The sequence below is a fragment of the Atractosteus spatula genome, chromosome 3 (assembly GCF_055471065.1).
Source record: "Atractosteus spatula isolate fAtrSpa1 chromosome 3, fAtrSpa1.hap1, whole genome shotgun sequence".
Taxonomy (NCBI): domain Eukaryota; kingdom Metazoa; phylum Chordata; class Actinopteri; order Semionotiformes; family Lepisosteidae; genus Atractosteus; species Atractosteus spatula.
This window is the reverse complement of record NC_142708.1, coordinates 61,624,078-61,645,423: the sequence shown is the minus strand read 5'-3', so window position 1 is coordinate 61,645,423 and position 21,346 is coordinate 61,624,078. Positions and strand designations below refer to the sequence as shown.

At 40.5% G+C, this 21,346-nt stretch overlaps 1 protein-coding gene across 2 annotated transcripts in view; it reads right to left on the bottom strand.

The window, feature by feature from the left end:
* rictorb (RPTOR independent companion of MTOR, complex 2b) overlaps positions 1-21,346 on the bottom strand; it is an 81,108-nt gene that overhangs the window by 45,759 nt on the left and 14,003 nt on the right. For both annotated transcript variants that reach the window (XM_088911927.1, XM_088911928.1), the window contains exons 3-6: positions 16,868-16,965; positions 4,866-4,930; positions 2,258-2,389; positions 1,236-1,299 (exon numbers count right to left, since the gene is read on the bottom strand). In XM_088911927.1, the coding sequence (XP_088768053.1) occupies positions 1,236-1,299; positions 2,258-2,389; positions 4,866-4,930; positions 16,868-16,965 (359 nt within the window). The remainder of the gene's footprint in view (positions 1-1,235; positions 1,300-2,257; positions 2,390-4,865; positions 4,931-16,867; positions 16,966-21,346) is intronic.

The window sequence follows — 21,346 nt, the reverse complement described above, 5'->3', positions numbered from 1 at the left end:
TACTTTCGGTCACATGTGCTTTGCTTTGGTTTATATTTAGAAAAAAAACAGCACAAATCAGTTTTTGTAGTAAAATTTAGTTTGGGCTTTCTTTGAATGGGTAAAAAAAGATCAAACACACTGTGTGATGCATTTATTAAACTCGGTTAACTCTTGTTTATGAAGAAATGTGATGATGGCAAAAGATACAAGTTTTTTTTTTAATAAAAAAATTTATAGCAGGGAATACTCTATTTTTACACTCTGCATGAGAAAAAAAAAGAACGAGGCAGAGAGCTCTCTATTTTTACATATTGTTTGTATGTGGTTAAAGGCTTCCGAGAAAAGCCACTTTACTGCTTGGCCGTATCAAACTGCTACCTCCTTTGAAAAAGGAAGTCCAGTCAGAAAGGACACATCTTTACACAAAAACATCGAAAACCACAAGTTTTGTTGTGCTTGCTGAGAGAAAAAACACAGAAACAACGCAGACGAGTTAAAAAGCAAAGCGAAGTGGCTGAGATGAACTGATATTTCAGATCATTTTTTATATTTAGTGGTGATAAAATGGTTCCTTTTAAAAACCACAATACTAAAGTGTTAAAATGTTTGTTATTTATTTTTTTTTATTATTTGAAATAGTTCATATTCTGTCATTAATGTAGAGTGAAAAATTACCTTGCTGAAGATGTACATTTTCAATTTGTGTCAACAACCTGGTCCACATTGCTGCGCATTTTTAATTTTTTTAGATGTGCTGCACATTTTTTAAGTTCATGCAATGATCGAAAGTACTGCAAAACCTGATCTCTTTGTATCTGATTTCAGATTTGTCAGTTTGGAAGACAGTGACAGGATGTTTAAAGCTGACACCAGGGGAAGAGGAAATACCCTGTGCATCCCCTGATCTTTCGTTCCACTTTAGCAAAGCACTACACTGAAAATAAAGCAAGGTTTTTTTAATATTAGGCCTATTAAGCTCCTGCAAAATTTTGGAAATTTCAAGCCATTCTTTAGAATCTGTATCAGGATACTGAAATCATTTATAAAATGATCATACAGATTGGATGGTGAAATTATCAGAAGATGGACCAGACCTTCCCACACCATCTGATGGCTTACAGCTTTCCTTCTTCCTAAGCTCTCAGCTCTAGCAATGAACCCTTCATTGGAGGGTTTGGCAGAGTCTTTGTCAAAGATATTTTCAGTGAAAAAAATGACCTGCCACTCTCCTGAAAAGCATCCATAGGCCTTACCTTTCGTACTAATCTCAGTGCTTGTGTTCGCTCCACTTCATTGCTCTGCTGAATATCGATGCACCTGATAACAGAGAACTGGAGTCAGAGCCATGAAGCCGGTATAAGTACATCTCGTCACACTCTCGTCAAAGGAAAAGTCCCTACACAAGATAACACCTTCTAGATCCTGAAGATTAATTCCATACATCACATACTGTATCCGATTTTACAGGGTCCATGCAAACATGGAGGAAATCAAATTTCCTCTGCTTTGTGCCCGGTCAACATCTCCGTAACCCCCCACCACCACCCTTCAAGTACATGTAAAGAAAATGTACGATCCAAGAAGCCTTAACCACAGTGTTGCAGAGGACAGGAACTCTCCATTACTACTCTGCATTAACGAGCCTCCCTGAATGAATGAATTTCCCTGGCTCTGAATTTAATAACAGCTGATAGCCGTTTCTCTACTTGTTAACATCATGTCCAGAAGCCTCAGGCACTTTTCTTGAGCGCTGACTGTTTATTACAGAAGTGCTCGGAGTGCAGCTGTGCTGCGATAGCCAACCCAGAAAGGCAACATGCAGAAGTCTGAAAACCTACTACAAACCCCATAGCACCAAAGTAGTGCTGTTTTACAACAGAAACCAGGTATTTTGACAGTTTGTTCTGTACTTACTTTTAAAATTAAAACAGCTTGAAAAGTTTGGGGAAAGTGTTTAGAACAGATTCTTTGGAATATAAAATTTTGCCCTATTAGCTTCCCAGGGCCATGGTATTTATGTTGCTTTGCAATGACAAAGATAATCAACTGAACTTCTGCAATGTTCCTTATGTTTTACCATTTGTGCCTGGGCTTTTTTTTGCCTTACGGTTTTAGATTAACCATAGATGCAGCCTATTAAGCCATGAACACAACCTGTCCATCCCCAGTGTGCAGGTTTAGACAGTTTTTCACACCCAGTGGTCCAAAATCATGTGCACAACAATTCCCATTGTTACAGATGCCCAACATCTGCAGATTGGAGCCGTGAGCTCACCTGGATATCAAGTAGTCCACCTGTAGTCTTAGCACCTTCTGAAGAATACTGCTGTCTCTGATGAGATAGCGGAGAGCACGTAGCCCTGCAGCTCGCACCTCTTTCGCTTCATTTAATAATGCTAACCGTAGACTGTTGGCAGAGAAGAGAGGAGAAAAGGTCAGCAAAAAGTCTGCACATTGCAGCAGTAATACATTGGCTATCAAAGAACTCAAAAATTCATCAGAATGTAAGTATCTGGAGAACAGCAACATGACTAATTACACATATTTTAAGACAGCAGTATTGGTTCTTACAACCATTTGAAGTGCAGGTCTTGGGTATGACCTGGAGTTGAATTATAAAATCATATCATAACTGGCTGCTTTCAGAATAAGCTATGGCATGTAATGTGTATAAGAAGAAGGGTTGGATTGCAAAATATAACACTCTCTAATTTCCCCACATGTTTCTATTAATTGTGCAACAGACAAGTGTTCTAAACATCTGTTTATATTCATAAAAATAAGAAAGAGAGGAGAGGAGGCCATTTTGGTGAATCTAGCCTGTATGGGAGTGAGTAGCTAATTAATCTGAGAATTGCACCCAGGCATGTCATGAAAAAAGCCAGGGTGTCAGCTTCAACAACACAGCTGGGTCATCTAACAGCACCCTTTGTGTCACCCTTTGCTTCCTTTTCTAAGTTTTAAATGGATTTCACTGTAGTTTTCACTTGTGTCCTCTGGACAGCTTCAGTAGGTTCAGTATTCACAGGGGGTCTGCAGTGACTTGCTGAAGCTGTCCAAAATCTGACAAGCACCCCATTTTTGAATCACGATGATGTGCTTGGACATCTGGCCTTACATTCCTCCTTTTTCCCCCCACTTTTCCACTTACAAATGTAATACCTTATAAAGTTAAGTAATCCAACCAATTTGGTTTGAATAAATGTTTCCAAGAGCTCCTCTGAAGTAGTGGGGAGCTTAGAAACACGCCTATTTGCTGCTATGTTTCATGACAATGGTTGTACCGAAATTGATATGTTGCTAGGAAAACCACAGAAGATGACATGTTTTAGGACAACTCACATTTCTTTTTGGTGAAAAGCACAGCCTGAAGACAAACCCAATTTTTCTCAGAACAAACGATTATATAACTGAGGAATGCTCAGTTTGGAGAGACATCTTTTTTTCTAAACTTTAATTCAATTAAAAAATAAATGGTGTTGACATATTTAGGTTTACCAGACGTTCCAATGCTAGTCTTACCGAAGCAACTGCATGTAACATTTTTGTTCAATATTTGAGCAGCATCACAGATGTGAGCTCATGCAATAGAGATGTACTGTTACCATAACATTGTTTTTTTATAAAACACAATTATTGCTATTGTTTAAAAATGAACTGTAGTATCAACTATTTGATGTAAAAACTCACAGTAATGGATGGTAAAATGCTGCTGGTATAATTTATTGCAATTAAATGCTATTATCTTTTGCTATTGAGAGAGAAAACTATTATAAACATTCACTCAGGGGTGGAATGGTGTTATCTGTGTCACAGAAAGCATAAAAGCAGATCATGAAAACTAACCATTGCAGCACAAAAAATAAAGAGACCTACACATGTTACACTTTTATATTGAAATACAGACTAAATAATAGAGTCATAATCACAGATCACATAGGGGAAAGAAAAGCTAAGCTACAAACCTCTGTATTATCAGCATTTGGAGACAAAATGTCCAATATCTTTTTATGCACTTGTAAAGTCAAAGCTGAACTCCAATCATTAAAGACAGTATTGTATGACCTGATTAGAAGACTTCAACCTGCAAAAGTGTCTTAAAATGAGAATTAAGAACTCCACTAAAATTATCTCATCTAAGTGTGCAACCATTTGATCAAAGAAAGGCCACCTGTTTATGTTTAAACAGTCAATACAGGTTCACTCAATATCTCTGTTTTAGAGTTAAAAATTAATCACCCAGTTTACTAAAAATTAACATAATTTTACCATTTGTGTCTGTAAGAGGGGCATGTCACTATCCATATGGTATGCAACAAATGTCTGTGACGCTCATTCATCAAACAGGGAGGGCGTTATGGAATTAACCTCCAGGATACAGTCTGATTTGACACCGGAATGGCACTTCAATAAATCAGAATAGAACTGGAGACTAAAAAATGGGGGGTGGGGAGGCAGTGGGAGAAAGATATGCTAGGAAGAACCCACATGTCAAGAACAAAATAGATTCACAGAGATTCTATGTGAAAGAACGCAAAAAATTCCCCAACATATTTATGGCTAATTAGCTGCACATCTGCCCAGCTGTGACTAATTGCAAAGGGAAAATCGAACCAGGGCTACAACCTTCCTGCTCCTGGGGGATTGGTGGGAGGACGAATACAGAAGGGCTGTGCGGTGTAGGGCTGGGAGTGGGATAGAAGAGTGAAGAGCTAAAGATGTGCCTGAAACACTACACTGCAAACAGTGCAATAAATCCGAACGTCCCCCAAACCCACAGCATCCCTTTATTTCTCATTTAAAATCATTCTACCACTCAGGTCTATAATCAGAAAACAGGGTTAAAAAACACACAAAATAGCCTAGCTAGGCCACAGACTTACCAGATTATAATTTCTTCATAAGTAAAACCGAACTTCTCCTCACAGTGGCCAACATTACAAAGAAGCTGAAAGACAGGAGACAAAATACAGTTTTCACTGAAAGGACATATATGAGAAGCAATCTGTACAAGAGCCATTATAGAAACCGTTTGTGGTGGCCTGAAGGAATACGCTCAGAACAGATTAAAGGTATTCCCAAACAGCCTTATATTCCCAACATTTAACTGCATTTTAGACTATCACTTAAACTAGGTGGGGGGTACCCATTATAACGTTAAGGCAAAGATCAAACGTCCTGATAACTACTGGTGTAGCATCTTCTGACCATTTAAAATAAAACCTTTTCCACATATGTGAAGGAAGCTGGTTCCTGATCAATGATTCAGTTTATTTGCTGAGCATGTGGTCTTCAATCAGTATCACTAATCTATTTTAGACTGCCTGAAGGCAACCCCTACCATCAGCGGCTGACTGTGGAGACTGAAGACAGGGAACTTCTTTTTGTAAATAGCAGGTTGAATTCCTGCCTTACCAATTCAAGTGTTTTCTGACAGTCTACAACATGATCACATTGTGGTGCATTTGGAAGCCAATTTAAACCCACACCATGCAGAAGAATACTGACAGACATCTCACACATGACTGCATCCTCAGTCTGCATTTGACAGAACAGTATGAGATGATCTCACAGATTTGAACCTTCTTGCCTGGCAGTGAGAATCTCAGAAGTCCTTTCACCCTATCTAGAGCAAATTTCTGCAACAGGCTTTTCTGATGTCTCGGAAAAACCCAACTGACAGACTAAGCTTACTCCAAACTTGTGACTCAGCTAAATGAGAACTTGACTTCACTGCATAAGATGCCAATTCAATGTGGAATTAATTTCAGAATTGCAAAACTGACATTTAGGACACTGTGTATTTGTGTTTCCTCAGACCTCCATAATCTGCTCTCGGCATGCCCCCTGACTGTGCTCCTTGCTCAACTAGTTTTGTCTTAATGTCTTCTTGGTGCAGACTGCAACATAGGAGATAGCTTTCGATTATTGTACACCACGATTGAGGACTGTTCTTAAAAACAGATTAAAAACCCATTATTTTTATCTCGGATTTGAATCTGGCTGGTACTTGAGTTTGATGTTTGATTTGTACATCACAAATAACAGCCACTAAAAGCACTTTAATTCAAAAAGTGTTCTTACAATTTATAAAAAATTAGAACAAAGCAAAGAAAAAAAACATGATAACATGTAGATGAGAACAGAATTTCAATGCATGTGACACCTCCGGGCCCAAGATTGTGGCTACAAGCCAGAGCGTCCCAGAAAATAATGGCCAGTCGCACACAGCCTGTCCCCCCACACTTTCCACTACATCAGAAATCAATGCTGATGTTCCCAGCCACAATTACCTCAGGCAGGGCGAAACACCAGCTGTCCACACTCAGACATTTTTCAAATAAGAAAGCGCCTGCTGCTGTAGGACATCCTCAACATTAACCTTGCATGATAGTGCCCAAAAAAGTCATACAACATTATGCTTTAGAACAACATTAACATTAGAACAAAAACTATGCACTGATGAATCAATAGAAAATATAGGCTCTTCGAAAGTCCAAATTAAAAGCCACATAAAACACAGTGAATAGCACAAAACACACAAAGTATGTCTCAGGGTGGTTAAGAAACCCTAACCAGAACAGATGCCATACTTCATTCATTCGAACAACTAGAAGCATGGGAAAGACCCAACTTCACTATCGAGTATGGCCTGCCAGCATTCCAGTTTGAGATGTGTTTGCAAGTGTGTACCCCAGTGGGTGAGGTTTGTTGTCTAGCATGGTTGAGTCTGATTTGTGATGTTTTAGTGGTGCTTCTCTTTTCTGGGCTCAGCAGGGCCTTATGTCCAGTACAGAAATTTGCCAGTGTGGAACTTTCACTGAAGAATTAGTGAAACGGGATGCTACCATTCGTGAAAGTGAGAGAGCTCTCACAAATACTGTATAAAGATAGTTCCATCAGCCTTCTGGGGAAGGGCTTACTCTTCTAACCTCTACCAACACTTTATTGAACAAAAAGACACTGTTTACTTGTTTACATTCTGTTTACTGTTTACTTGTTAACAAGTTGCCTTGGGTTGCTGCTTGTGGATAGAATATTTCTCATGCCATCACTAAAACCACTGCAGTTAGCTATAAACACATTAATACTGAATTTTTGGATACATGCATGAGGTCGGAAAGTAGCCAAACCGAACATACAGTAGCACAAAGAAACAGTAAGGTGGATTTCTTCCTTAGGACACCAATGGGACAGGGTACATGAATGTGTCCTTGGGCCCTCAGGTACTCGCCATTTTCAGCTGGAATGTGTAAACACGTTAAAAGAAAACCCCTGTTTAATGTAATTGCATCAAAGCATTTTCTGTGTTTGATTTTCCTAAGGAGACAACCAACATCACATAAGTGTCAGGCTACAAAGCGCACTGTCTATTCATAAAGAGTTCCCTTTTTGGAGTTAGAAGATAGTTCCCACTAATCTGCTGAGCAAAGGTTTATGTGACTTGTTCTCTCCAAGCCTGCCTCCCCCACATTAATTCTCAACTTTGATTAACCTTGCTAATGAGAAATTAAGCGAGGCACCGGAAACGTTTATCTCTACTTCATTTGCATATCTTAGAAAGTCAGGGGCATGTGAAAACGAATGCTAATAATGTCTGGTTTTGTGAGCATAGATCTTTTGTAATAATAATTCTGACAGTGTAGGACTATAACTATTCAGTAAGTATTCTTAAACTCAAAACTTCTTTTCAATGCTTTATACATCTTTACCGTCTTTTCTGACTGGACAAATGTTTCGGAAAAGTGAAGCAGCAATATCGAGGATTACATTTAAAAAACATCTTTAATAAACATCTTAGGCTACAAAGGTTGCAAAAAAAATCTTAGCTGACAGCGGGCTTTGGTAAGTTTCTACTAGTCAAACGTTTTGTAACGTAAAATATAGCAATCCAAGCAAAAAATTCACTTTTGAAATTCAGTTATTGGAAAAACGTAATCAGACCTTGTGTAAAAAGCTACTGCAGTGTAGGAGTTTAAGCTTACAAACTCCCTTACAGGCAGACCTATGGCCCAGATCCATGATCAGACCCAGCCCCTCTATTGTCCCCCAGCCCATGTGACAACACTCAGCTGTGTGGAGGCCAGTGCTACATGGAGAGCTTGTTTCAGAGGTTTCCTTATCCACAGCAGTGATGTCAGGGAGCAGGCATGGGCGTGTGACGCTCAGATGGCAGGGGGATCATGTCATATTGCTCTTCCTCCATGCCTTAAAAGGATAAGGAGCCAAAACCCTGAATCACACCCCTCCCCCTTCCTCAAGGCTCAGGACTGATCAGGTATACAAACAACAAGAGCGAGAGCGGCCTGTTAGGAATGAAGCTGATCCTCCACCACAGTGTACCAGGGAAGAAGAAGCAAGCACATGTGAAACAAGTCCTTCAATCTCCACTTGTGCCCAGCAGCTCCTATAACCAAACTCCAAAAGCACTGAAGAGGCAAATCTCTTGATGAGACCACAGTTCGTCTCACCAGCCCAACCTGAAAAGTACAGGATGATCGGTCTTTGAAGGTTTTGTATTGAAGAGTAAAGGAATGAAGAATTCTGGTATATCAGAAGCTGCGATGTGATGAGGGGTTTTCCCAATCTTTTTTTTTCCTTGCAATCAATAAAGATAACCAACACAAACCACAGTGATTAAAACACATTTGTTTATTTAGCACAACATTAAAAAAATAAATGTGCAAAACAGTAAGGTTCAGTACACCAAAGAGATCCTGGACTTCCTCTGTAACCCAACTAACAGCTAGTTTTCAAATATCGTCTGATACACACACACAGACAGAAACACAGACCAGACTCCTCCTGCACAACAGTTCTGTCCATTTCAGGTTTATGAGGCTGTGGGCACCCCCCTAGCATCATGCATGTTGCTGGTTTTAAGGTTTCGCATTCTCGATGTTATTTTCAGTGAAGTCAGAAGGTCAGAAGACAATCATGTGAAATTTAAAAAACACAAAATGAAGATCAGGCCTAGCACTGATTATTTTCCTGCACAGAAGGAGGATTAGGTGTGCATGTTTTTTTAGTTATCACGCTGGACTTTAAAGATAATTTGCATAAATAAAGTTCAATTATTTACACACTTTGCATTTCTGCTTCATCAGAACAAAGAGCCTATGTCTCAAGGATCAAATTACAGTACTTGTGCTGCAGCATCAAACTGTTATACTCCAAAATTCAATATTATGTGACTTAACCAGCATTGTTTTTAAACAATACTGATGCTAAAGGTAGATCACCACCAGCAACCCGTACCTTTCCAGATATTTTTCACAGAAAAAATCGAGATGCTACTGCATGTCCCAAAGCTGGTAGACGACAGACTGATTTGTTCCACTGTGAATTCTGATAGACCAATTTAAATACTGATTTATTCCACAGCTGCTTATAAAGAACTCCCATTACAGACTGCACACTGGCGTTTATGAACTGCATTGGTGGTGATCACAACATTAACGTCGACATAGCAAAAATCAGTTTCAACTGCAACAAAGACGGATTCAAAAAACCTAAGAGGATCTGGACACGTGGAGCCTTCCGTGATCGGGAATATGCTTGGTTTTCCTTAATCATGTATGGGGCAATGATTGCTAGCATAAGAAGGCAGCCTGATAATATGACTATCAACATCAATACAAATGCAGTCGGTGGGCTTAAATGAGCAAGTCAAAGTCCTCCACTAAAGTGAACAGAAGAATTTGAAAGGTACTGTACATGGGTGTTACGTAATGCAGGGCTTGAAGACAACAGCAAAAGACTTTTGCAGAACCGAAACAAACATGAATCAAACAGCTACAGGGGTGGCAAAATGACTCTCTGCTTCTATAAAGGTCCTAAGGGGGGGAAGAAAGTTGCAAGATTGTTGCTGTAAAACAGCACAAGACTATTTCTCAAAGGCTCATGTGGCATCGCTGCCCCTTCAGCATCAACCCGTATGCTGGGCACACCTGAAACCATCACTACAGGAAGCCAGGGGTGATACTGTAGCATTTTTTCATCGAAATGTGTCCGTATATACTGTGCACTACACCCTGAAACACTGATGCAAATGAAACCCAACGCTATATCCCTTTTTTTACTTATTTAGGTCAGGCCTTTGATACAAAGGTCCTGCACAGGCCCAGACCCTTCAACTGCAAACAGGAAAGCAAACATCCTCATATGCAAACTACAAATGTGACAAATAAAACCCAGGAACCACGACAGTTATAGAGTTTTTGTTTATCCTGAGGAGCGTTTTCATGACAATTGGTCCTAATCTCATTAAAGTTTCCGCATGGAAATGTGAAACCAGGAAACAAAAAGACGACATTTTCTGCAGCTATGCTAAGGTCACACAGTCGAAACAGTTACAGCAAAAGTACTTTAAAACTCTTTAATGGTTTTCAGCCAATTATAAATCATTGCAATTAAAAACTATTGCACAAGTACTAAATTCTGCATTAGTCTTCATTTACAGCACATAACATAACTGTAATAGCAATATGCTACTAAACCTCTGGCAAACTTTACAACCTGCGACTAGACAGACATGCATAAAAAAACTGCACTGACTACATCTTTCAAAACTGCAACTATGGTGAAGCCGGTTGTGTGTAAAGTAATACTTACAATGCTATTACCGAGAAACACTATGTTTAACAGTAAAATGATGGTTTCTGCAAGTCGGAAATGATCATTACAGAGTCTTCAAGGTGTAATAAAGGTACTCAAAGATAACATCCTACATTGAACCACTAATTCTGTAATGAAGATCCTGCTCTGAAGCAAATGCTGTACTTGCATCCCCCTGTGGTTGTTATTGTTTTTAAAATAAAGATCTGCTTAAATAATATGGTGAGTGGCAACAGTACACTTTTCCTGGTATTCTTTCATGCACTTAGAGAAATAGAACCGCGGAAGGCTCTGTGGCTTAATCTCTAGGCAAGACATTGCCAAACAAATGAGAAATATAACCCACACTGAAGTTCCACCAGTCTGCTATTCCCACTGTAGCACTGGTTTTCATCTCGTCCCACCTAGAGCAAGTGTAAGGCAGTTACAACAAGGCCATAATCGACTAATCAGACACTACCGACTTGGGAAATGTAAACTAACTCACCTAATGGAGAGGAAACAATTTCTTGCAAATGCAAGCGGTTTTGTGTTTCTCCTAATCCAATGCAAATTTGTACATAATTATGCAGTAAATGCCACCCGATAGCACTATCGACTTGACCTGACAAATCATAAAATGAACATTTGACACACAAACTCTCCACAATTATTTTTTTTCAGCATGGGAAAATGAATTTTAAAAACTGTCACTGTAACTGGATGAGACCAAGAAGAGAGCAGTATTGGTATTTTTTTCTTGAGTATTTTATTTGGTCTGGTTTGTTGGTTGCAGTCAGGAGCTAGGCCCTTTCACCCTTTATGATGTCTTGCACTCCCCATGTTTTTGGGCTTTCAGGATCAAACTTAAGAAGTAAACATTATATACATATATTGTACACACAGTGTAGATGTTATAAACCTATTTTAACCAGGAACTAATCCAGCAAAAAAAAAAACTGCCAAGAGATCTATAAGGCATTTGTACAGAGTTGACTACATACTTTCTGACAATTTATATGCCAGGTTTCTAAAAGCTTTGCTGCCAGTGACCTAGGATAGCTTGTCTAGTTGTCTTTTCTTCTAGGGACCTGCATGATGGAAGACGTATACATGTTCAGATGAGTTTGCTGAAGGGCCCCATAAGAAGAATAAACTTGTTAAATGTGGTTTAATTAGGAAAAGAACAGCAGCTTTGGAATAACCAACAGACAGAAGCAATAGGCAATAAAGACTTCACAACTTAATATCACTAAACAGAATACTGCAATCTAGAAACAAAAACATGAATTATGGGAATTCAATCAATTTATGATTGAACTGATCTTATTCGAAATGAAAGCACTGAGTTATAAGGTTTTTAAAAAAAAATCCATCATTATTATTATACATCCAGTATGCTGCTAAAACCTTTTCATTTGCATGTTTTTTCATAGTTCATATCCTGACAAGTTCTTCAACTTACAGTATAAGTCTAGTCAAGACTGGTGGAGAGGCGTGTCCCCGAGGCTGACATTTGTCTGTATCGCTTGTAGCTGTGAAGGATACACCAGCTAGTGGCCCAGCTATCACATCAGGGTTTGAAAAGAGCCATTCCTCCTGCAGGCTTGAGTGATGCCAGACAGAAAAACTGCAGGCACGTTACCCAAACAGTTCTTACAACACATAGTGATGTGTAACGCAATCGTTTTCAGAACCTCCTTATGTGCTCTTTCAACATATTGAAAGGCATAAACAAGTGTGATTCCAGCAGTTAATTCAAACTCCTCTCATCCAGAAAATCAAGGGGCGCATAAATGGAAACTTTTTTTTTCCCCCCACATATGGAACAGTGAGCTGGAATGGTATACCACAACTTACTTGGAATGGTACACCACAGCTTATCATTAAATACAAAACAATGAGATCCATCAAGAATAAGCCAGGCATAGCATGAGGACCTCTTCAATGACAGGCCTGCAGTGTGAGCTCTGATGGGCCAGAGCACTGATGGATTCCTTATGTTCTTGGTTGCAAGCCGATCGCTGAGGTAGCAACAGGAAAATAACAGAGAGGGGGAGTGTTATGGGGTGTGTTTGATAGAACTGTCGGAGTGTTGCAGGGTGATGTAATCCCCAGTGAAGAGCTCTCTGTTCTGTAGTAAGCAGGCTAGCTTGTTCAGTTAAGTGAATGTGTACACTACTGGCCAATGGGACAACTGCTTGTATGCAAAGAATCAATTACAATGAATGTACACATCTGTAGTGCAACACAACATGCCAAAAGACTTTCATGGACTTTACTTAATAACACTGATTTTAAGACACATGTAAAGTGAAATCTCTCTTCAAAGATATACCTAAGTAAAACCATTCTATGCATGGACATGCATGGTCTCTTCCTATTATTGATTTCAACACAGGAGAATTCTAAACATATATTGTACGGTCAAACTGCTTTGAAGCAAAACTAGTAGCAAGGACCTGAAGCACTGCTTAGCAAGGGGAAATGTACACTCTCCGCACTGCTAGTACTGGTCCAGCACTACTGCAGACATCCTGACTAGTCAGATCTGAATGAGGATCTGGCCAAAAGCAGAACTGGTGTCTTTTTGTTCTTCCACATGCAATCATACAAGTTTGATTGCATGCAGATCTATGATGTACTGTAGATACATAGATACTAAGTCCAATTAGGCAGACTTCTGCTAGGTCTAGGATTCAGGCTTTGCTGAGGGAACCACTATTCTCTATAGTGCAGGTCTGTTAGTACTGCAAGAAGACAGGGAGTAACTTTGGAGTTAAAAGGCAATTTAATCTCTATGTAAGTCAAAATATATACCTAATTCCTGTTATCTACTCTTATTTCCAATTACGTACAGCATATCCTTCAACTGAAAGAATATCATTTGACTGCAGTTGAACTGCTTTTGTGTGTATAGCCAGAATTAAATCTTTAAAAAGGGAAATAACTACAATGCTGGGCTTATCTGCCACCTTTCAATCCCTAATCTTTTACCTGATAGTGAGACTTCTATTTTTATACCAAGATCAGCCAACAGATTAGATTCGAACGACAAATTAATGATACATACCTTCAGTAAAATATAAACTGAGTGAGTTTTTGTTTTGTATTAAATGTAGCCAGTTATGCCAAATACAGGTTAAACGTTTTGGTGCAGAGCTCAGTGTGCCATGTGTTACACTTCTATTTATGACAGATATCTATGACTTTACCTTCCTGCTAGCAACTCTGCACCCCCCCAAAAAACAACATGAGTGGTTTGATCTGTTGCTTTTTTGTATTTTTTTTTCTTTCCTAGTTTTTAAAAGAGGAATGTACTAGCAAAATCTCAGAGCAGGATGCTACATTTTCCACATGCTAACACCTCTCAGTTCAGTTCAGTCTTACAGGTGGGATCGAAAACTGGAAATTTAAACCAACCCAGTTTAGAGGCGCCAGTTGTTTGTGACTCAGTTTTAAGGCTCCAAACTCACAATTCCCTTTACTTCAAGTGGAGAATAAAGAGCTGTGGGTCTGCTCCTGGAACAGCCTCCACTGTAACCTATTGTCATGGCTAGATCAGGACTAAGCTGAATGTTCTCTCTACAGGTTCAGCTTAAGTGATAAATAGAGTAAAACTATTTCTCTGGCTTATGTAGGCCTCTATGTAACAGCAATGTTTTCAATTTAGCTTTCCAGGGCACAGCAGACTTGGTTTGGTCTGACTGGTGAAGCTACAGGTTGGCTTGGGACCAGAGATAACAAGACGGCTTTCTAAGACGTTTGTGAGATGAGGAGCAAACCAACTATATACGCCACTCGTATCTCTGTCACGGCCTGTGTATCCAGGACCAACTGTCCCCTTAAGGCATCACCATTATATTAAATTCCAGTGTTGTTAGCCCAACCACCATTTACTAAATCACCTATCAAAAAAGAACATGTAGCAGGAAATGCAGTCAGCAAGGAACCAGACAAAAAAGGAACACAATGATCTAAAACCACTCCTTTCACGTCTATCCCACTTAAGCATGAGGTCGACACTGTGGGAGTTTGTTTACCACTTGGGGACTGAAATAAGGAGCCTGTTTATTTATGGAATCCTATCCCTTATTTGGTCACTCTAAGCAAGAGGGTGGCATTATCACAAAAAAGCATAGGACATGTTATTTAGGTGTATGTACAACATGCTTAGAAAAGTAGGTGTCCTGTTTAAACCACATAGGAAAACTGTCAGGAAAACTGTGTACCGTGGAATGATCAAATCTGGTATAATCTGATACACGTACAATTAGGACAACTGGCAGAATACAGCAATGCTGACTGAGGTGTCCCATGCCCCCCAGAAGCAGTACACTTTTCCTCGAGAATGAACTGAACAGCACAGATTCTGTGACAGCTTCCTATGGTGTGTACTGCCGATATCTCGAAGATGTATACCCCATGGTTCCAACTATACTCATCTCCTGGCACAAGTTTCATGCGAAAGGTGTCTGAGAAGTACAGTAGTACAAGCTTAAAAGCATTCTGCACATGCCTGGACAAAATATTTATTTTATTTTACTGAATGGTAAAAAAAGAGGATGTTGCTGATTTTAGAGCTTTAAAAATAAGGCTTAAGATACAACAGGGACACTTTAGTTTAATAAGCAGGTACTGTATGCTTCATGTTTCATTACAGGGCAACCTGGGGATTAAGAATTTCCGAATTCAATAACTAATGACAACACAAATTGGGTCTACCAAGGTCTTTAAATGCATAGAACATCCAGAGACTTTACAGGAGGGCTGGCTCTATTTTGTTATGGTGGTAAAGGAATGGCAGATTCTCTGTTTCAGACAGAAGGCTGAGAAGGCAAGGACGTGACGGTCGGCAGTGAAGTTTATGCAGTGATGTGGCATTCGGCTAAATTTAAAGATAAGGCTAATTACGGCTGTCTCTCAGAAGGGGCACCTGATTCAACAGCTCTTACTTAACAGGAAAAAAATGTAAGAGCTTCCTTCTAGATTAAAAAATTAAGCTCCAGTTTTCCCCCCCAAGTGTCTGAAAAAGGTCTTTTATGTTTACTAATGAGGGCAGAGCTAGTCCTTCCTGCGCACAGAAACCGAACAGCTGAATGCAACTGTAAAATATGCAAATTACACACTCAGATCAAGGCAAAGTTTAACAACAAAGTTTTATTCTTTCCCTGTTATATATACAGCAGCAAAAAATGTCCATGTATTTTGGCTAGCTGGTGATTGCAAAAAATGCAACTGATTACTTACATGAACCTTCATTGCTGTAAAAATCGGAAACCTGCTGCTCATTTATACCGTATTTATTTATTAAACCAACGCTACCATATATCTTAAATTGGGGAATTCTGTGATATAGGCTGAGAGGTAATCATAAGAGTGCAAGGAAAAAGAGATCCTATAACAGCAACATGGCTGTGGCTTGTTAGTCTATTCCCTTCTTCACCTACACCACATGCAAAGGGTCTTACAACACACCACAGTGATTAGTAGGGTGGGACTGTGAGCCGTTCAAAGTTATCTTCAAATATACTCCTCTTAAACACATTTTCATATCACTCAAGAATGAGAGGAACTGATCTGATATTTATCAGTTTTAATTCAATTGCCTACTGTACCTTTACCGTCATGCTAAAACTATGCACTCCATCCAGTATCAGTTGCAAACAATGTCAACATTTTCTGACAATCTGAAATGAAATGTCAAGAATGCCAAAACCTGCCATTGCTGAGAAACACATCTGGTTTGTTCTGTATGTTTTCGGAAAGCACATGAGTTTTTCTCGTAATTAAAAAAAAAACTACAAGCAAACTGCACCCATGACCGTTAGAGCATTCATGATCACACCCACAGCGCCTGGCCTTTTCTAAGCCTGTCTCGGCATAGCCAGCAGAGGAGCACTTCGACTGGCAGGAGATTAAAGAAATGTGTCAGATAAAAGGATCATTGCTTATTTAAGAGAAAAGGCATCTGCCTGCCAAACATGAAGCCACAACCTCAAAAGAGTTTAATCGGTATTATCAAGAAATGAAAAATTCACATGCTCTAAGGTGACATCAGTATTACATTATGTTTTTTCTTGCAAGCGTGCGTTTGTGTCTAAAAGTTAAAGACAGCAAAAACATCTACGTTCACTAGGAGGTGAATGTCGCTCTCCTTCCCAACAGGAAAAAATCCTTGTCAATGTCCATGTTAAAAGGAGCACCTACCCAAAATGAGTGAAGAAAATGCCTAATTTTCAAGCAACACTAGGCAGGCATTATGAATACAGTATCCATTTCTGTTTACCTTAATGAAGTTGTTCAGATGGCCCAGCTTGCGCATGTTTGTAACTCCTTGTGGTTTGGCCACATTTTGAAGAATTTCCCGTAAGTTGTCGGAAGGTTCTGTAAAACAAAGCAGTCATTAGTATATCAAAGGTGTACAACAAAGCAAGCAGTTTGCTACTCGGATCTGTTGCTGCACTGGGCAGAGCAGAGGTAGTGACTGAATTCAGAAATTGTGCGGTTGTTTGCCTGGCTATTCTGCAAACGTTTCTTGGTGTACTCGGTATCAATCCATGAAAATGATTCGCATTTATAAAGCCCTTCAATCTCAAAGGATCCCGAACTTTACAGACAAGTGGGATCCATTTCATCAACCAGTGGTGTGCAGCTGCCACCTGGGTGATGCACAGCAGCCATTCTGCACCATCAGCCCCACTCTTGATTCATGAGTATATGTGAAACCTCACTGAAAGTTAACACGTCTGCTGTCTCTTCTTGGGGATGCCCTTTAAGGAAGCATCAGCTGAGCATTGACTGCACGGCAATAGGTGGAGATCAGATTGTGTCGTTATGAGAAAATAGGTATAAGGCTCTAATGTCACATTTTTAGAGACACCGGCAGAAAGTTAGGCTACAATAATCACGCTTGCACTGCAGGAAAAAGGTGACAAGGTCTTAGACAGGCAGAGAGACCGATATAACACAACAATCACTGGGTGGACATGAAGTGACATTACAGAGGATCTGAGGCCAGTCCTTATCTTCCTACATTGTTAATCAACAACATAAAAGCACATGAGAGAAGGAGCATGCAGAGCTATGAAGAAACCACTACTTTAAAGAGGTCTTGGGTTTCTGGGAAAAATTGCCCTGCCACTACTAAACAATGTAGTGGGAGCTTCTAGGAATCTGAAGGCTAAAAGCTGTACTGTAGATTAGGAAACCACAGGCAACCAAATGGCTTGTTCTTATAGGTTTCTTGTGAAGTGTTCTGAGAAATATCCTGGTATTCTATGTACAGTTGTAGACACAGAGCAAACATTTCATGTGTCAACCTCCAGTATTAATCAGACTAGGGCTTATACAGCCTCAGGTGACAGGGACAGGAGAGCCTTGCTATGAGAAACTTCAGACACCTTATCTCGGTTTCCAATGTTTCGCCCAGGCAGCTCAGACCCTAATGTTTACATCCTTTTTTTCTTTGAGTGTGCCATCGAAGCATTTTTCCGAAACCCTTAGCTTCATTTCAGGAACCAGCACGTTCTGCTATTTTCTGTAAAAACAACCAGGGTCACCTGTTTACTTCAGAACTCAGGCTAATTCTGTCACAATCGCAGAGAGACGTGGCTAAGACAGCTTGTGTGTTCTTTAAAAATACACCTAGACCCCCCCCCCCCAAAAATATGATTCAGTTACGATTTGTCAACCTTCCATATCCACATACTGTATTAGTTAGTAATGTAAAAAACAAGGCAAACAAAATAAGCAAATCTCTCCAACATCCCTATTGCATTTGTTCAAGGCTATTTTTCTAAATTCTTCACTATGCTTACACTCCCAATCCATTAAGCCGTACAGCTCCTCTTGCTCTTCTATTGTGGTGCTGCCCATACTGTGCTGTGGGGTCTTTCTATCAGGTCTATCCTTCAGTTTCTTTGAACACTCTACCCGATGCTGGACTGTTGCAAACTTTTCTTTGCAGCTTTTTAGGAGTTACGAGTATGCTGTTGCATGTGGTACAGCTGGACTATGCCCCCTGGACAAAGACATCAGTCCAATTAATTACACAGGAGAAAGGGGGAGAAGAGCTAGTGGTTATTTTGAGATCAGAAAGGCTTCTGTGCGTCTGGGACTGGGTTCCCCCTCCTGCCGGATGATGTCACAGGCACTGCCTCTGTAAATTCCAGGGTTACTACAGAACCCAAACAGCTCAGCGCAACAGGATCCAGCATGCAGACATATCAGCCCTCCAGCTGGTGTCCTGGAGAACAACCCCATTACCCGAAGAGCTCCCAGTCACCTGCCTGTTCAGGCAAGCACTCCAGATTTCTTGCATCTGACTGAGGCTTGCACAAGGAGAAAAAAAAAAAACAGATGACATTATCCTGTTCGTATGTATGCTTTTTTTAGACCCGACAACAGATGCAGAAATCGATACTTCAGCGAGAGACATTAATATTCATGCCCAAGTGACTAAAATCTGCTCATTAATATCCCCAATATCAGGTTCTTCAGGTACGCAATTCTGGGCAAATTTGCCTGCATTTACAAACCAATTTCCATTCAGTCAGCACACTGTGAAATCTTGGATATGTCTATTCTTTCTTCATTTGCACCTGCCGGGTCCTGATAAATTAACACCATCATCATTCTAGCCTCTACACTAGAAGACTGTCCCCCTGCAGTGTATGTGGCAGCAGTCTGTCGATCAGCAAAGAGCACCGCAGCACATCTGTGCACTTCCTACTGCCAGCTATTTCAGATGCTCTGTCATTTCTGTTTCAGAAAGCGGGGGCGTAAGCTCACGCTCTGTAAAAATAAACCTCTGTGTCACATCTTCTCTCCTAGCTCGCCCTCCATCCTTCTGGGCCGTGTCATTCCCGCCAGGAGAGAGAAGCCAGACAAGAACCCCCCACCCCCATTCTCCCTCTGCAGTGCCTAGGAAAAGCAGGAGCCTCGTTTCACTTGGGACACGACTTCAGCTGGAGGCAGAAATTCAAGCGCTGCAGGATCCCGATTACAGCAGGCTTTACTGGTGCTTGCAGGCACAAAACAGAAAGTACAAACCAGAGATCACAGTGGTTAAAGGGGCTGCACTGGTGCAACTGCAAGATTTAAGACAAACGCAATCCTCCGAGACCAGAATTAAAATAATAATACTGCCCATTTTTAAACTTTAAACCACAACAAGTTGAAGATCCATCCACTTCCTATTTAAAGTTAGAAGAAGTGTCTCTTAATCTGGTTAAGCCTGTGCGCCTGGGGCGAACAAATCTGGAGCCACACGCCGTGCGGTGTGCAGAGCACAAGCAGTGGGCGACTCAGGAGCGGAGCATTTGCGAAAGAAGTGAGAAATCCGTCTTCATACGACAACCCGGCAAAAACAAGAAGTGCAGAAATTTGCGCCTCGAAAAAAAAAAATCAAACTCTTACATTCCGGCAATCCGAATGTCACTGTTTCTTTCACCATCACTTGCCTGCTCCGGCTTAGACGCGCACACAGAAAACGGAGCAGGAGAATGAATGCTGGTCACGGCACGGACTCGGAGATTCAAGTGCAGCATGCCTCTTGGACATGGAAGTTTCTAAGGAGCAACAGTGCCACTTAGGCCCAACAAATGGCCTCCTGAGAGTCGGCAAGCAAGGATTTCTCACTTCCCACAAACAAGAAAGCGTTATCACTGTAAACTGATACATGACTAAAGTGCTTCACCTTGATTTTGTACCAGGATAATTACTGCTGTTACACTCGTAACATATTGACCTATCTCTCAGTTTACAACATACCCCCTTTATTGCTAACATTATCAAGGTTGCTCTTAAATTATTCATTCGGGAAGTCAATATTCTTAGCTTTACTGCTGTTAAAAAGTCTAAAATGAAGTAAAGAAAGGAACTTCAATTAAGGGTTCAACTATTTAGTGCCTCTGCTTCTTATGCCAGAAATCCAAGCAGACAATACCAACAATTCACACAAGCTCCCCAAAAATCACAAGACATTATAAAGATTTCAACACGCCACTAACTCTCAGCCAGTCTTAGTTTCCCCATCAGAGACAGGGCCCATAGGCCCACGGGTCACTGCCAGCGCACAGCACAGCAGGACAACAGTGAAACAGCACTGCCAATAAAGAAGCACAAACTTCAATGGCACCACTGCAAAAGCTTTTAATACTGTAGCTAAACATCGACTTTAAATAGGGGCTCAAAGGTGCTCAACTAGTGAAAGGTTTGTTCAGCACGAAGTCTGGGACGATCAGTCCCGGAACCTCAGTCCCTGACTGGGCTCTACTTTTAGCCCGTGGCTGGCTGGGGCTCCTCAAGCAGGCGTGTGCAGCTGGTGGCTGGAAAGAAAATAGCCCAGCACAGGGAGTGGCAGTGGCAGCCATACCTACTGTATGGGGTCTTCATCTCCTCTTTCCTGGTTTCAGCGGTACTCTGGATCTCTTAAGAACTGGGTATTCTTAAAACAGGATGGGGGTTCACAAAAGGGATGTAAAGACAATTTCAATTTGAACACTGTTTTTAGAATCAAGAAAGGTCAGGATCTTATGGCTTTTCCCATTACTTCAGGAATCAGTGCATCCCACAGCTTGCTCACCTACAGAACATCTTAGGCCAATGCTGATTCCACTTCAAATTACTTGAAATACCAACACATGGGAAAGCATGGCTTGAAAAGGAGGGAGAACACTGAAAGCTTCTGACATGCCTATGGCTCAGCTAGACACACACGTACACGAGTAGCCTAGCAGTCTTATTGTCAAGACCAAAAGCCAAA